Raw genomic sequence first — 18,792 nt, 5'->3', positions numbered from 1 at the left:
ATGTGAATTAATTTTAAAAAATTAAATAAAAAAATTATCAGGAAATTAGTTTTAGAATTCAAAATTATCATTTTTTATATATATATTATTATTGCTCCGAATTTAGATGGTTCTTTAGTAAATTATAATTTAATTTTTTATGGAATTTATTAAATTTATGAAAATTTAATAAAAATGAATTTTTAAGGTAAATCATTATAAGAATCGAATGTATATTATTGTGACATCATCACAATGCCTATCTGTAATGTTTAATCATCCTTTAATTTAAAAATTTACGTGATTTGTGGTCCGAATGGAAGCTCGTACATAGTTAATTGGGGCTAATAAACAAATCACCCTGCAAAATATCCGAAATTTTCGACAAAAAACACGGGAGTTATTAGCTTTAAAGAGGGTGAACAAAAGCATGCCCCCCACACACTAACATCAATACATACAGAAATTACTCCCGAATTTTTTTGAATTTCTCGACGTTTCAAGCTCCTGAGTCCAAAAAATGTAAAAATCTTGAGGAGGTCAATTTTGCCAGATTGCCATAAAGGTTAACATTCCAGGAATATTCCACTACAGATTAATTGGGGAAGATATAAAGCAAGGTGTGACTAGAAGGATCAATTACGTCACTTGGTTAAGCCATGTTTTTCGTTTTTATGCAATAATCATCATATATAATGTCTGGCACAGTTTACTTAATGTTCGAATAATTCGAACAAAAATAAATTGCTTAAATTGCCTTCAAATTTCGAATTATTGCGTGTAATTTAATGTTAATAACCAAGAGGAATAGCGATACATCCCATTGACTTCACATTCTCCGTATGTTAAGTCACTTAACGTGATTAAAGATGGTATATTTAGATAATTAGGCTAATATATTATTAGTGTATCTGAATTTTAAAATTACATAATATTCTATTAATAATAAATAAATCGTGCTAATTATCATTTTCGCATTTTTAGGTAGTGTGCTGGGCACTTATTAAATAAAATAGAACGATGTCGATCGCAGTCACGTCCGATAATTTTAAAGAATTATTCAATTTTCAACGACTTATCTCCGTAAAATTTCACATTATGAGCGTGTTCAACTTTACTTGAACATGATAATCAGAATGTAAATTCATTTTTCTGGAGGAACCACGTGTCTTTATAAATTATAAAGACACGTGGTTACTCCACGTGGTTTTAACCACGTGTTTTTATAAATTAAAGATCTCTCTCGTAAAATTCCCATTAACGGGAATTATACGAGAGTTGACTTTCTATAATAGCATTGTTAACGTGCATGATACCTTAATATAAACTATATAAGCAGTAATACACTATAGAAAATAATTTCTGCAAAAAGTAATGTTTATATTCTAGAACAAATGGGCTTATTTCCATTATATAAGCAATATTTCGTCCATGTTTAGATGGTTTATATGGTAGTAATTTCCGTTTTATCTTTCTTCTCCGAAACATATGTAAGAAATGTTATAACTTTAATACAGTGTGTAGGTCATCTAGTAAAGGTTTAAACATAATTTTCTTCTCTGTTATTGATATAGCAGTAGACCTATATATTTATGATAGATTTTTAATGGTAGACTCTACTTCATTCTACTACTATTGTTTATTATGACCAATAATGTCCGAAAACAAATGTTTATCTTTTATAATTTTTAGTAATATTATAAACAGATTAAAAATCCAGCAACGAGTTACTTAACTCTCCCGATAACATTTAAAACTGTGTGTATGGCGCTATCTGTTAGGACGTTTTATTTAAAAAATTTTTTATGTTTAATTATTATAAAATGGCAAAATGTTTAATTTTGAGGGTAGTGATGGGTTTAATAAAAAAAATTGTAAATGCTAATAACGAATAAAATCGTCATTAAGTTCAACTCTACTCGAGATACGACACACGATTCTTCTTTTTCTCCCCACCCCATAGACCTTTAACCACCAAAATTTAATAGTATTAACCCCCTTAATACACAAACCTTCCTGCAATACTTCAGAAATTTTCGACAAAAGGAACAGGAATTATTAAGCTTCAAAGAGGGTGAACAAAATCGACCCCCACTCACATACACACTAACATTTATACATACAGAAAAAAAACCTGAATTTTTTTGAATTTCTCAACGTTTGAATGTCCCCGAGTCCAAAAATGTAAAAATCTTGGGGAGAGGGCCATTTTTCACGATCGCCATGCTTTCCCTGTGTTATATAGGCCTATAACAACCGGGAAAGTGAAAATCGATAAAAAAATTTGATTTTAATTCTTTTTAGAAAGCATTAATTAGCAATTACATAATCTTTATTAATAACATTTTAGTTATATAATAACTAGTCATAGTCGTTACTCGCACGTATTTATATAAATTAGACACTCTTATTTAATTACTGTATAAATAATTTGATAATTGCAAGTAGTTCTCTTACTAATTCTTGAAATTCAAGTAATAAAATTTCTCTATGAGAACAAGGTAGAATTTCATCAATCAATTTTGTAACCGTAGTGTTATATAAATATGAATAGAAAAGTCAAGGTTGTCAAACTGATTATAAAAGAGCAGCAATTAATTATTTGTGTAAGATTTCTTTTTTCCGATAGAATATTAAAATAACAATAATAATAATACAAAATTAATAACTTGGTAATAAATTAAAATTTAAAAAATCAGTTTTAAAATTGTGTTTTTCTGCTCGATACGCTACTATAGGGTCAAGGTACCAAAATTTATTTTCCCGGCTAGATTTATAGCATAAATCTAGCCGGGAAAGTAAATTTTGATGGCTAAAGGTCGAGGGGGTAGGGAGATAAAGGGCGAACTTGAGTAGAGTCGGACTTAATGTGATTTTACTCGTTATTAGCATTTACCACATTTTATAAAACCCATCCCTACCCTCAAAATTAAGGTTTTGGCCATTTTATAATAATTAAAAAAATAAAAAGTTTTTAAAAATAAAATATAACTTCTTCAAAGTGCTTTTTTACATTGATTTTTCGGAAAGGTATCCACCCCATAAAATGTACTGTACAGTACAGTAAAACGTTAGTAATTGTATAGATATACCTCGGGTTACGTCGTTTCGAGTTAAGTCGTTCTCGATTATACGTCGTTTGTCAATATATATATATATTATATATATATGGAAAAATAAAAATCAAGTTTAAGTCATTTTATTCGACTTCACCTCTGTCCGTCACAAATATGAAGTCGTAATATCACTAGAAAAGCGTTAAAAGCGCATAAAGTCATGTTACTGTACAATAAATAAGAATAAAAGTATATAAAATCATATTAAAATACTCGAATCGAATACAAAAAATATTAAAATACAGAATCGAAATATCAGAATCAGCTGTTGATGCTAACGATCCACAGCCATCTACGTCCGCGATGTAAATAAAAAAATTGAATGTAAATATTAGTAAATTTAACATAAATTAGTTTTTTCCACTATCGCAAAATAATTTTAATAACTGTTTTTGTTATTTAACCTTACAAAATCATTTTATTTTATAATGTCTTAGAGCAAACCACATTCACAAATAGAGTCCGCGATGTACTGTAAACGTCGCCAAATTGTAAACATGTACTGTACATGTATTCGTAAATTTAGATTACTTTTTTTCTGTACTGTATTAAAAACTAAAATTTATTTTTTTGTAAGCTTAAAATAGATTCTTATTAAAAATGCATTTATAAATAAAACACAGAACTGGAAATGGTTATTTGTAGTTCAGCCTTGTGACAAGTGAATTCGGAGGCAAGTAAATTCGACTTAAGTCGCCTCTCCTGGAACCAATTACCGACGTAAGGTGAGGTATACCTGTATTGTATTTACGTTATGCAGAGGTTTTGTACAGTAAAACGGGCGTTTTAAACGAGTTTTACAGTATATATATATATATATATAAAATATATCTAAAAATACAGAAAATAAATCTCGGAAAGAAACGATTTTATATGTAAAATATTATTATAAGCCAGAAACCTGTCTAACGCGGAAATAAGAGTTTTGTGTATCAGAAAATTTACGTTTTACAATTAAAAATATACAAAAAAATTAGAACTTATTTTCTTTTAATCGTTGCCGATCGTACATATGTACTTTTGTGTCTTGCTTTAAAATCGATCATATTTAAATTTAATATAGTTAAAAACTCTAGGGTGTTGCAGGACAATTTAACCAGGTGTTTTCTCGTGTAATTTTCGGCTTAGAAAACTTTTTACGTCATTATTTATCATTTGAAAAACGGTAGATTCAGAATGTGATTTAAAAATATAAGCGAAACATTTCTAACTTTTAAATTTACTTAACTAAATAAATTACAGTAAATCTGTGTAAACGGAATCGCCCGGTACCAAATATTTTTTTCTCCTGTATGACATATTTCCATTTTAAACAGGTGATTTTTACCATAGAACAGGGGTCGAACACCTATGGCACGCGGGATGTTCAGTGGCACTCTGATTGAATAGAAACGTAGTAAAAATTATATTTACTATTAAATTATTTAATTTTTCCCGATATTTATTGTTTAGATGAGTGTTGAAATTATGTCCCCCTGGACCAATATAAAAAGTATTCGTGGTCCTTCTATGTATATGCTCAATTTGGCTCGCCAATTAAAAAGTTCGAGCAACACCGGTTTAAATTATCAAATTTCTGCTTGAAAATATGTAAGTTTACACTACACTACCATGTGTTAGCTTATAAACATACCGTACGCTAGCAAACAATAGCAATTAATTATAAAATTACAGCAGCGTAACATATAACTGTTTACAATCGTTGGGCGAGTACAAATCTAAAACATAATTACGTATGGTAATTATTTTAACACCGATATCTTGTTGTCTATTAATGACTTTAATGTGACCGATATACTATCGTGCTAATGCAACACGTTAACATTGTCACGGGTGTTTCGTTTATCAATAATTACGATGAACTTCATAAGAATAACACGAATGAAATGTGATTAATTAGCTTGTGAGACACCTTTCCTAGCACGTAAATGATTATCACGAAAGTATCTAGCAGGCTGAATTATGGATCCAAAAATTTAATGCGTTAATTTTTGGAACCATAACTCAACAGGATATGACTATTAATGAAACTGTTTACACTTTGGACTAAACACACGATAAAAAATAAGTTCCTAATTAGAAAAAATTTAATTTGATTGGGCAAATTTAGAAATCTTAACATCGTAACAGTTGCGTTTAGTTTGTATAGCATTGTAATATTTATCATATTCTAAACTTATAAGTTTCAATACTCTCGAAAACCTTTTAAACTGAAAGTTACACGAGAAATGTCTAGTTATACTACTGTCCATCCTGTCTATTTGCTATTAATAATACAAGTTAGTACTTACAAGTTAGCTAATTTATAATTTAAATTACAGAAATAACTTTATTTTTTATTCTTATTCAACAGAAAAAGACAGTTTGAAAATTGAATTTTCAGAAAGAATACAAGATTCGTTAAGTGTGGAGATGTAAATGGGAGTGAAATTCAAAAAATAAAAAATATTTATTCATACGAATGGTTTCAACCTTTAAATCTTGGTATAAAATTTTACCTCGATGCAATGGAGAAAGAATTTACTACTTTTTTTCCTTTTTGGTCCTTTTCTTCTAATTAATAGAAGTTAATTTAAAAATCACATCTACTAAAATACTGCGCTATGATTTTCTTTATTAAAGTTATTTCTTTACACTTTTATTTGGTTATTTAATAAAATTCTACTTTCATACGTTTTAAAATATATCTTATGTATATTAGTTTTGTTATTTTTCCATTTATAAAATGAAAAAGACAAACACTAATATTTCTTCTATGAGAAGAAATAAGATAGGTAATACTCTTCGCGTGATGTTGGTTTTCCTTATGAATGAAATATTTAACAAGATGCATTTTAAATTATTTTTTATTAGTCAAGCAGTATAGTTTCTTCAGATAATGTTCCGTAATCTGTATATATACATTTATATAACTTATATAGTAATTACAGCGCATTATCTAAAGCATGTACTGTACAGTATATAATGCATATGCATAGTGACTACAGCACATAACGCATAGCCACGATGGCTTGTCGAGCCGTATTTGGCTCTTTCTAGACCGTTATTGCAACTCCCGTATATCGGACCTCTACCCATATTCCTAATTGGTATATATATAAAATACCATTTCAATATAGGATGCGGCTCTCACGTATTTCTGACACATGGTATGTAGCACATATAGTGACAAGGTTTGGCTATCCCTGGTTAGATTTAAGTTATTGCATATCGGATTGAGCGGTTTTAGTATGCGATCAATTGACGTCAATTCGCTACGTGAAACAACGTAAACTATTTCGCAAAAAATTGCGAAATTGAAAAATTTGCATGTAGATTTTGAAAGTGTAAGTTCGGTATAAATGAAACCGGAACCGTATTACAAGATGCTTTATAAATAATTATGATCTATACCTCTTAAAAATTATTTTTCCTCTTTAGGTTTAGATTTATTTGATTACGGCAACACAGGAGATCTACCGAGGGGGATGGCTCCCGGGAGGAATTTTGAGGAAACTGGCTCTTATTTAGGTGTTATAAACGTCAATAAAACCCGGAAAACTCCCCGTTGGCCTAGCGCCAACGGGCGGTTGTTATAGATTCATGGGGCTCCAGGCAAATTTGAATTAGGGGCCCATGTACAGTACAGTGTTAACTTCAAACATTTTGGTTGGGGGGATTTTGGGGGAATTTCCCCGGTTTTCTCATTCGTTTTTTAACGCGACCTCTGCTCTGTGCCAGTGCACCCTGCGCCTGCGCCACACTGGCAATCTAGGGTCCCATATATAGTCTAAATTTAAATTTCGATATTCTTAGTACTGTAATGAGTTTATAAAAGATTGGTATGGGGGTCCCTGTTGGTGGAGGCCCAGGCAATTGCCCTTTTTACCCATAACGCGCCACTGCCCACCATCAACTACCAGTGTTCGGTGGTTTCATCCACTCGGCCACTGGTGAGCTTTGCTCTTCAGAAAAGAAATAAAATAAGTTTTTAATATGATATTCTGATTTTCATATTTGGTGTGAGGTAATTTTCAGATTACTTTTCTTCTTAGTTTTATAATCTGTAAATCGTGGATTTTTCTCAGGGCTGTTTTAAGTATGTATGAGCGCCCAGCCTAAGTTCTTTAGAGGCATTATACAGCTACAGATATGGATGGAACAAAAGTAGTAATGATCATGAGGTGAGGATCCTAAGAAAGCCAGACCTTAGCTGTGTTATGTCCATGCGTTAATGAGGCCCTTTGTATTCCATATTTGCAGTTTTTAATATATTCATCCTGTCTAGCAATAATAGTAGACTGAATTGTTACTACTAAGAGTGCATATTCAATTTAGTAATAGAAATTTGTTAGATATTCAATTGAGCATTCGATTATATTTCACTATCTAACACATTCATAAAAATTCTCCTGATTGTTTTCAAATATTGCTACCAGATGGCACTAGATTTCAATTGCTAAAACGATAATTTTTATTGAATTTAAACGTAATTCGGCTTAAATTAACTTTGAAAATTTTGTTACGGATAGAAATAACGATAAATTCGTTTATGAAAATCTACGTAAAGTATTTAGGGGAAAAATCTAAAGTCAAACTGACATGGTGGCCTAAAAGTCAGTTAACCTGTATGGGGGCGTGACGGGTTACTCTCCATATTATACTTGTATATATGATATATCTAAGTAATGTAAAAGTTAAATAATATTTCTTTATTCGAACATCTATTATTTATTTAGAGTTTTAAATTTTTTTAACTATAGAAGGTTTTAGATTATTCAATATTCGAAAATGAATATTTCTTATCGACAAAATGTCGCAAAGTAATGGACGACTTCCAGATAAAAAAAATCATTAAATTCTAAATACAATTTATAGATATTAAAGAATACAACCTTTACATATCATTATATATTTTTACATTATAATATATATATCGTATAGTCAATATATAAACCATTAAATACAACATAAACTATTTAAAAATACAAAAATAGTTTTTCGATTTTAAACACTTTATATTCTTTAACAGAAACACTATCTTGGACTTATTAAAAATTATATAATAATTATGCGCCATGTCTTGCAATGTATTACGTATTCTTACGTAATATGTAATAATTACATTGCAAGACATGGTGCAATTAATATTTCTCTTTTACTCTGAGAAAATCAGCTTGTACTTAAAAAAGTCAGCATTTAAAAATTGTATTATATTTTTAAATTTTAAAATTTAATTTAAAATAGTTTTTTCTTAATACAAGAAGTGCAATGGAACGAATAATTTGTAACAAATGTTTTTAGACCTGTTTAAATAGGAGGCTCGGGTCTTCTCCTCGTGATAGAGCCCGAACCAATTATTTCGTTCACATATCGAGACGATAAATGAATACGTAAATATTTTAATTAATTTATAATATTTTTTAATGGGAGAAATTTTAAATGTCACATTATAAATAAAACATAAGAATCCATCGGAGGTCGAGGTTCAACCTGCAGTTTTGAGAAACTTGGATTTGAATATGAGTCGCATTCTCAGAAATTTTCATAAGTGAGCTATGTTGAATCCTCTTCTTCATCACCGGGTATCTCTATTGCTCTCCTGATCGAAAAAAAGCAAGCTGTTTCTTGTATGACGACGACCTTCCAGATTATTTGTATCCATTGTAATTGGTTCTGCAGTGATTCGTGGTATGATTATTTACATTTGACTATTCTGTTTTCTTTTTTTGATTCTTGTAAAAAATTTTCTCACATGGCTAATATAGTAGACCACAATTGATCTATTATATAAGCCATTTTAATGCCACAGAGAGGAAAGATTTCAAAAACTGTGTGGCAATATTTAAAAACTGACAATCAGGCTAACGGGGTTAAGGAATCATCCTGCTGTTATGGGAACCTCATCACCTAGTTTCCTAATTACGGACTTAGAGAACACACGATGGATATGGGAAAAATACCCTTTTTAGCTTTTAATGCCCCCAGGGTGGAAAGAGCCAAAAGTAAAAAAAAATTAATATATGTATTCAAATACTTCACTATTTTTTAATGAGAAAGGATTTGATAAAATTAATATAATTATACGTTATTTGTTCCATTTGAAAAACGATATTGTATTTAATTTCAATTATAATTTATTTTTTTATTCTTCTAATATTCAGAATTACCATTATTTTTGCAAATATTCGCTCGTTATTATTATTATCCATTATTTGTTACTTCTGAAATTCGATTGTTTATCATTGATTTTCACAGGAAATACTCACACGATTAGTCATAACACTGTGGAAAAATCAATGGTAATAATTATTGCTGAATGTATATTTTGTAACTGTGGGAAAAATTTTTAGCGTGTGGCTTATACCATTTACATGCATCAACCTATTTTTTCTCCTCCTCAAGGACTGTAGAATGTTATATATGACAATGAAATTCAATTAGACATTGTAAAGTTTAATGTATTACATTCATAAGAATAGAGATTATTGGAATTTTTTAAAATGTATTCTTATTGGACTGCTATTTTCAAATAAGATACATTCGTATTGTCGTTCGTCATCCTTCCTTAATATCAAGAATGGAGTTAGATAAGTGAAAGTCGAGACCAGATCGGAAAGAGCTTATTTTAAAATTAAAATATGATTAAAAAATTGCAGCCCGACATTGTGATCATGTCACGATAAGTAATTGCTCGTTTAAACTATAAGAACGAGTTCAAAATGACAAAACACCTCTTTAAAAAGATCTGTTGTGTGATGCCACTTTGTCAATTAAGCAGCTACTTCGTCATAATGAACTTGTTTTTATAGTTGATTGGATTTTTTTTAACTGAAAAAGCGACGAAGCTCTTTTTACAAGTTCTATTACATTTAAAAAAATTTTTTTTAGAAAAAATACATTAAAATCTATTTTAATTTAGAATAAAAGCACACATTTTAAAATCACAGATACACTCTCTCAAACAATAATCTTCACTGGCAAACTGCTCCAAAGTAGGCTTTGGAGCAGTTTGCGAGAACTAGGAAAGGTTGTAGAGAACTAGAAAAAATCTTTTAGCACTCTTATAAATCAAATATATATATTTAAAAATTAGTTTTAAATGAATTTATAAAATGTAACTTGCAACATACAAAAATCGTAGCATCAATTGCTACGATTTATGGAAGACGTTTTTGGCATCCATTAAAAATGGATAATTATTCCAATTACATTTTTCGATTCCGTTTCTGTTCTGTACACCATTTAGTTTTTCTCCTCCCTCTTATTGATTTCATAAATATGACTCTACTGGAGAGGGTAGCCCAGAGTTATTAATCAATGAAATGCGCCGCATTTATTATTTACATTTAAAAATGCAAGCTGTTTCTTGCACGAGAACGACCTTCCAGATTATTTGTGTCCATTGTAATTGGTTCCGCAGTGATGCGGTATTATTATTTACGTTTGACTCAATTCTTTTTTTTATTTTTTTGGATTTTTTTCAAAATTGAAACATCGAAGGAAACATAAACATTTTCTATCGAATCTAGAAAAGTGTTTGTTTGTGAATCCAACATCCAATCTGTGACGTTTTTTTCATTAAATAAAATATTAAAATAATTCCTTGTAATAAGATAAATTCAGTATTTGCCTTTGTAATATTTATATATTTAAATGTTTTCTATGTTTTTTGTATTTTTAATTTTGTATAAATATGATTAGATCTTAATTTTTTCAATGTTTGTGTTTATTTTTGATAACAGTTGACATTTTAATCATGTTTATCTGGAAGGATAATGGGTGCTTTCAGGTACTAAGCGCGACGGCCGGATGGCCGAGCGGTAAAGGTGGCAGCCTACCGCTCTAGGGGACCCGGGATCGAATCCGAACGGGTCGAATAATCCCCAGGAATTTTTCGGGGGGTGGTCCGTTCGGATATGTCGGTCCCCGTCCCTCACCACCCGGTCGCCCCATTGTGGGCCTGGCCGAACCCATAATGGGCCTACTAAAAGAGGCCCTCTTAGTGCCCACAGGGCGGAAAGAGTTAAAAAAAAAAAAAAAAAAAAAAAAAAAAGGTACTAAGCGCTTCGCTTATTTTGCTATTCATAAATTCCGTTAACAACTGGATGACTTTGCTTAATAAAATCGCCGTCTATAGTCGATAATTGTTAACGGAAATGACGTTGTCATCGCCGACTTCGCTGCTAAGTGAAGTTAGCAATCTTTACTCTCGCTGTTTTGTAGCATTCAATATGGCGCCGCCTAGTTTAAGGTCCACGTGGTATTAAAAGATGAAATTACCGAGGAAAAGTAAATTCTTTTTAAATCCGAAGAAGCTACATTATCTTCAAATAATTCACCTTTCCTCGGAATTTTTGTACTTTAATACCACGTAGACTTTTTCTTCGCGATTTGACTCGGTGTCTATGGATCCGAGTAACTCTGAATCAATAAGGTGCTCTTGCTTACTTAGCTGAGTAACTGGAAGCATCCATTGCCTTCAGTCACGCTCATTTATGGAATTATTTGTCAGCTGAGATGTTCTTCAGTGCGTATTATGAATATCTAATAGTCAATTACGTGCTATTAATACATTAATATTTAGTATTTCATCTGTTTTAAAAGATACGGATGCAGATACTCTTAAAGTTTTTTTTTTTTTTTTTTAAAAAATGAACAATTACAAAAATATGAGAGAAAAATTTATTGTTGTAAGTATACCTGAAAGACTTGTCTATATTTCAAAATTTTAAATTAATGAAAAATAAATTTTTTTTTAAAGTCATCTGTATCATTTTAAACAGGCAAATACTAGATATAAGGTGCATGGCACACGACTGATCGAAATCAGACTACAGACGAACAGCACGGTGACGTCATATTCTTCGTGACTTGACTCATTGTCTATGGATCTGAGGGTTAACGATCGTTGCACTGCTGGAAAGCTTCCAGGGTGGATTTTACGCTGACGCTTATCCGTGACTTAATGAATTCCAGTAAAAAGTAACGACTAATGGAACGTGTCAAAAAACAAAATACTAAAAATTGTACAAATTGATGAATAAAATAAATAAAAATCTCAAAAATTACCATTCATTTCTATTATAATTAATATCTATACGAAGCGAATTTAACATTATATTGCGTTCGATATATTTTAATATATTATGCTGATTATTTTTCTCGGAATTTTATTTTAATATCTTCTAATTAATAATTTATTCCCAGTTTTGTAACAAAACACACACACACACACAAAAAAAACCTGGTAGTTAATGCTTCCAACTGATAATAGATAGCATTTTAAATAATTTAGTGTTCATGGTTAATTGTGAAGTGAGCCAAAACTCGGCTCTCTTTTCGCCGGCGGAATGATTATATATTACGATGATGATATTTATAAAATTACAAAGTTATTAATCGCAAGAGTTTCACTTTTTAATTTGTTACATACGTTTTAATGTAAACTTATTCAGATAACAGAAGTTGTATAATGTATATTTAATCTCAAATCATTTATAAATTACTCTCGATTTTACGAAGCCTGATTACGACTAAATTATTCGTCCCGAGACATCTGTGGGACCGGAAGTGTACAGTACTTCAGAATATCAAACTGCTGTTAGTGCTTGGAATATCCGCTAGTAGGCACGTCTTAGCTATTGTTTACGTTCCTTATTGTGACTATAATGTTTGTATCTTCGTATTTACTATAATGTAGACTATTTGTGTTTCTTATCATATCTCATATTAAGCTGATATTGACTTTTGATGGTCATGACATATTTGGATACGGTAGACAATGTCATTATCGGATCATCGCTTTCACCTCTTAGTCTGTTGTATAGAAGTTCAATAGTACAATTTTTATGTTTTAAATGTCTGTAGATAGAGGCATAACCTCAAAAGTCCGCATACGAATACCTCTGTACCTATTGAATAGGGTCAGTGCCAGATTCACCTTCGCAGAGACCCCAAGTAATTTAAATTTTTCGAGGTCCCTTGAAACTGAAAAACAAGAAGTCAAAAGAAAGGCAGAAATTGAAGGAAAAATTAAACTCATCATTAATATACAGTTTATCGTGTACAGTACAACTTCTGACTCTTCTCGGCCGCAAACTGCTCAATCATTAAAATCATTAAAAATACTTTCAGATCTATTCCTGTCCTCATTAGAGGCCCGAAAAAAAGACCCTCTAAGTGTCTACAAGGCAGAAAGACGAAAAAAAAGCAGAGCGCCTTTCCACATACGTTTCCATTTGAATGACTGAGATAAATTTTTTTTTGGAAAAATAAATAATAATATGAAAACAATAAAAATATTAATTAAAACTTTACGTGTACAAAAATCCGAAAATAAAATCATTCGATCGTAACTAATACAGAAGAGAAATTCATAAATTTTTTTAATGATGCGGTAAACGCAAACAACCGGAAATTGAAAGAAATTTTATTTTCTTTCGAGCTGGCAACCTTAGGTGGCGCATTACCGGCATTTTGTACATGTGTAGTTCGACCATGCGTTTGTGGTTAATGTTGTTGCTACGAGATGTGGTCATATCGTGGAGCGTTGACGAAACAATACTGCACCATCCATTTCTTCGGTAATATATAGGAAAATTACTTCGATAGGCGAAGAGATAGGCATTATACTAAGCAAAATGAAACCGTGATTTAAAAAAAAAACAAAAAAACCTAAATGTCATGACCAGTAAGTAGCAAAATTATTGATTTCGTTTATAAATTCTGCTTAAAATATCAGAACCGATGCATGGCTAATTTAATAATTTAAAAAAAAAAATAAAAATAGCTTTTTATAAATGCACTTAAATAATTGAAGCTAAGCTTAAATGAACGTGACGAATTTAAATTTCATTTTTAATTATAAATAGATCGATTTATTTATCCACGATAAATACGAGAGGATGTGTATATAGAATTTCCAAGAATGTTTACTTACGTAAACTACCTTTGTACTTGATAATAGATACCTTGCTTATATATTGTTTATATTCTGTCAGATATTTGACTTTATTAAATCGAATATCAAGTGATGAAGTTCTTTAGTATTTTATAAACATCATGACCGATACAGAAATGGCTACCATGTTAAACGGTGCAGTTAATAATGCTTTAATCAAGGTATGTTTTATTAAATTAATCAAGCTTTAATTAATATTGTTTTTCTTTTATTCTATTAATCTCAATTGATCTTTATAAGTGAAATTTTACACAAGTTAGGTTATAATCTGTCCATATGTATGACCTTTATAACTTCTCTAATTGATTATGATATTATATTTTTTTTTTAAAAAAAAAAAAGGTAAATGTGAGAAAATTAATAAGAATTACATAAAGTAATGATTCACCTGTTTTCAAATTTCATTAAATGGGAAATGATAAGTAACTTATTATTGAAAGTTGTCTGGTTTTTATAAAAGAATAAAATTAAATTGTGTTGAATTTAATTTAATAATATTTTTTTGTTTGAAGTGTAAGCATTTTGTATATTTGAATTTAATGAGCTTAATTAATAGTATAATTTCTATACTATATTTTAAGTAAAATGTCTATAAAGTCTTTGTATTTTTAAAGATATAAGTTTATTTTATAGAATATTTAATATTAATAGTAAAAAATAGCCATTTCATACAGAAATCTTAAAAATTTTGTTAAATTGTTTAAAATGTCACAATTAATATTGTTTTAACTGAGGTAGGATAGTTAAACAATCAATTTTTAATTATATTATTTATTTAAACAAAGATAAATTTTGTTTGAATTAATAGTAGTGATAAATTTAGAGTTTTATATAATATATATATCTGTTATAAATGAAAAGAATTCCTTAAGTAATTAGAAAAATATTATGAAAGGAAATTCATTATGTTTAGGATAAGCTTGAAAATTAGAGTTTGTTTACCCCAAAAAATAATTTGTGTGTCAGTTATCTTTATTTATTTTATAAATAATTGCAAAATATTGAATAGCATTCATAATCATTCATTCATTAAAGTAGATGTATAGTACAAACAGTTTCTGCCTATTAAATGTATGTTATTTTTTTGAAATGGTATTTAGAAGAGGTAGAATTTATTTTTTTGGAAAAACTAATTGTCTTTTCTTTAATTAATTTTTGAATGTGAAATTAATAATGGAGTTATTGAATTTTAATTCAAGAATAATAATGTGTTGAAAACGGTATTAAAATCGTTTCAAATATTGTTTTCAGGAAAGTATTTTAATATTATATGTGATGTGTTTGAGTACACTCATTAAATGAATATTTAGTTTTTTAATTTAATATTGTTAAAATGCAAGCATTTCTGGGTGTATTTAAAATTTAAAAAAAGTTCGAAAAAATCATTAGTTCTTGTGAAAAATATTAAAATTTGTTTTATATTTTTGCGAATTAGTTGATGTGCAAGCAGTTCTATTGCGGACAACACATTTCTTACGGGGTTTTTTACAAGTTTCGAGCTCTCACGTTGTACTTTCCACCAATTTTGGTTTCGGTAACGTCAAAATCATCTGTGAAAATTAATTTCATTACGTCCGAAATTTGAAGACTGTTTATTTACTTTTTTGATTTCGTCTTCGCTATGATATTGTTTTCGTGTGTCTGACACTTTTTTCATTAGATAAAATATATTTTTTAATGGAAACGAATATTCAAATTGTGCAATATTTGTATTATTTGTGGAACCTTCTTATAACGTCCCGTTGCATTATCTTGTGCAATATGTAATATACTGTCTGCTTTTTCATTTCATATGCATTTTCCATGAAATATTTTAAACTTATTCTCTATATTTCAGCTTACCAGAAGCACAGAAAAATTGCCTATGCTTCTTTCTGCGATTCTGATTAGCTGAAGAATTTCCTATAAGCTTCATGAGTTCAGTCTTATTTGGTATTAATTTTTTTGCCTGATAAAATTTAATTTTTGTCAATTAGTAAAGTGATAAAATTGACTTAAAATAGGACAAAAATTAGATACTATTGTTATTTTGGTATTGCTTTGTTTATATTTTCCATTTTGGATCCATCAAATAAATATTGTTTTCGCGAAAATCGCGTTTTACATAATACAATAGATTACAAATACACGTAAACATTGTGTTTGTATCCATAAATTTTTACTTTCCCGGCTCTGTTATATATAAAAGAGGGAAAGTATGGAAATCATTCAAAAAATGACCCTCCAATATTCTTACAATTTTGGACTCTGGACCTTGAAACGTTGAGAAAATGCAAAAACAATTTCCTGTATGTATGGTCGGTTGTTAGCGTGTTTTTGTGGCGCGATTTTGTTCACCCACTTTGAAGCTTAATAACTCCCGTGCTTTTTGTCGATAATTTCTGAAATTTTTTAGGACGGTTTGTCTATTGTGGGGTTAATACTGTTAAATTTTGATGGTTAAATGTCTACGGGGTGGAGAGATAAAGAGAGGTCGTGAGTCGTATCTTGAGTAGGGTCGGACTTTGACGATTTTACTCGTTATTGGCATTTACAATTTTTCATAAAACCCGTCCTAACTCTCAAAATTAAGCTTTTTTATCATATTATCTTATTTAAAAAATCTTTTTGTATTTTTATTATATCATAACATGGCGGCACACACGCAATTTTAAATGTTACCGGGAAAGTTAAGTAACTCTTTTATTTTCTTTTCATTCCTTCGCCCTTTGAGTACTAAGGTCTTTTAATTATGTCAGTCGTGGGTTTGACCATAATGAGAACAATGGGAAATCTGTCCCTTATTTCCCATGAAAAATTTCAAATTTCAATTGTAAATTTTCTTTAGCTAACAAATTTTTATATTAAAATGTTTTTTTTTTTGTTTAGTAACTTATTTCGTCAGTAGTTTGGTATTTGTTTATATGCTATACAAGGTTAAATTCATATTATTTTCGAATTTTAAGCGTGTTAATTATTTGACCTTCAAAAATTCTCATGTAGCCATAACGGCATAATTTGTTCCGTGCACCTGTTTTTAAAACGATAAAAAGGATACAAATTTTTTTATGGGCTGTTAATTTTACAAATTATTCTATTATATGCCGATAACATACATACATAAAATATACATAAATGTAATAATAATAATAATAATAGTCTTTATTCATAATAAATGAGCCCTTGTTACAGGGGGAATTGATTAAGTACAAATGTACTGTACATAAATGTAAGAGGCATTGTTTAAAAACAATCATTCCGACGGGGGTTGCAGCGGCTACATGAAGATATGCGTTAACTCAAATTTTTGCAGTTGTTTTCTCAGTGGATAAAATTCTAATTTGGGGAAAGACGTGTAAACATTTAACTTCTTATACACAGAAATTTAAAAGAGTAAGGACATAAAGGTAAAAGGAATTATTTAATTTCACTTTCGACGAAAGCAAAGGAGTAAAATGTTAAGAATTCTTGACCTAGGATGATTAATTCAAGCAATTTGCTTAATATTTTAAGAAATAAATGAATATGTCTTGTCTTTAATTTTAAATTTAGACTTTGAAAATGTTACAGACATCTCTGAATGCTCAACGTAAATTTATCTACACAAATTATTTGTGTATTAAACATCTCTACTCACTCTCTAGCAGCGATAATATCATTCATTATGGATCTAATTGAATTAGTAATAATTATTGTTAATTTTTCTATCACTTTTCGTATATTTGTGCATTTTTAAAATGCAATTTAGTCTGCTTAATTAAAAAACAAATGCGTAATATTGAACGTCGTGAGTGTTCGAAAATTGATAAATTATCGACAAATTGTTAATTTTCTTGAATTATTTTTAGAGGTCCAAAGATTGATTTTATTGAATATTGCTATAAAATTCTTCTGGATTACTAAATTAATAGGTTCTAAGTTAATTTATGCGAACCGTTCACGGAAATCTTCGAGTTTCTTCGTTCTTCGTTATATTGTGTGTAACATATATGCAAAGAACACGTTCGTTTTCTTTTTAAATACATAATAAATATTTGATATATTAGCGAGGTTGGAGGCCGAAGTTTTAAACGCGAAAACGTGTACGTCGGACGTTCAGCGCCTCTTTCCTGTAAGCCTAGAAGTTTGACAATGGCATTTGGAAAGTGAGTGGAATAATGCTCGACATTCCAAACGCCTTTGTCAAACTTCTAGGCTTACAGGAAAGCGGCGCGGAAAATAAAACGCTATTGTATAAAAACAAGCCTATATTTTAAAAGTTTTTCATAATTTTAATTTAGATCAGTTAACTGGGTTGCAATCTTTTAAATTCCAGGATAGATACTAGTGAGGTTGCGGCCGACGTTTTCATCGCGAAAATGTCCAACGTACACATTTTTGCGATGAAAACGTCGGCCGCAACCTCTCTACTTTATGAAATTTATGTAAAGATGTCTGGAGCAAATTTTTTGTTTTATTTGCGTACATTTTTATTCAAATCGAAGGAATTGTCTTATGATAATTTTATACAGACTGCTCACTCTTTCGTACTTAATACTATGATACTCCTAATTAATTTTTAGTATGACAAATTCCCATTTTCGTATATTTTCAACTGCTATACTTTGGCATTCGCTTGGTACATTTTTAGGAACGAATTATGTCCGAAAGTCGAGGATTATCTACATCTTGGAGGAATTTTTTTTAATATTAACTGTACTTATAACAGAAAAAAATCTCATTTTATTAACTAATACGCACAAAAGTCTTGTTAATATTGATAAAATTGATGGTAAT

General features: G+C 29.8%; 1 protein-coding gene across 6 annotated transcripts in view; it reads left to right on the top strand.

The window, feature by feature from the left end:
- LOC136969937 (organic cation transporter protein-like) overlaps nucleotides 1-18,792 on the top strand; it is an 85,927-nt gene that overhangs the window by 42,850 nt on the left and 24,285 nt on the right. For 2 of the 6 annotated variants that reach the window (XR_010879896.1, XM_067264251.1), the window contains exon 1: nucleotides 13,891-14,198. The exons of 3 other annotated variants lie outside the window; for them this stretch is intronic. Coding sequence is in view for 2 of the 3 variants with exons in the window: in XM_067264251.1 (XP_067120352.1) it covers nucleotides 14,139-14,198 (60 nt within the window). In the remaining variant the exon portion in view is untranslated. Of the gene's footprint in view, nucleotides 1-13,545; nucleotides 13,768-13,890; nucleotides 14,199-18,792 lie in introns of those variants that run through there. One more of the 6 variants, XM_067264252.1, reaches the window with a different exon arrangement.

This window comes from Centruroides vittatus, unplaced genomic scaffold, assembly GCF_030686945.1.
Source record: "Centruroides vittatus isolate TY-2023 unplaced genomic scaffold, ASM3068694v2 contig_1832, whole genome shotgun sequence".
In the NCBI taxonomy this organism is placed as follows: Eukaryota; Metazoa; Arthropoda; class Arachnida; order Scorpiones; family Buthidae; genus Centruroides; species Centruroides vittatus.
The sequence above is the reverse complement of the archived record's forward strand: the minus strand, read 5'-3'. Positions and strand labels throughout refer to the sequence as shown.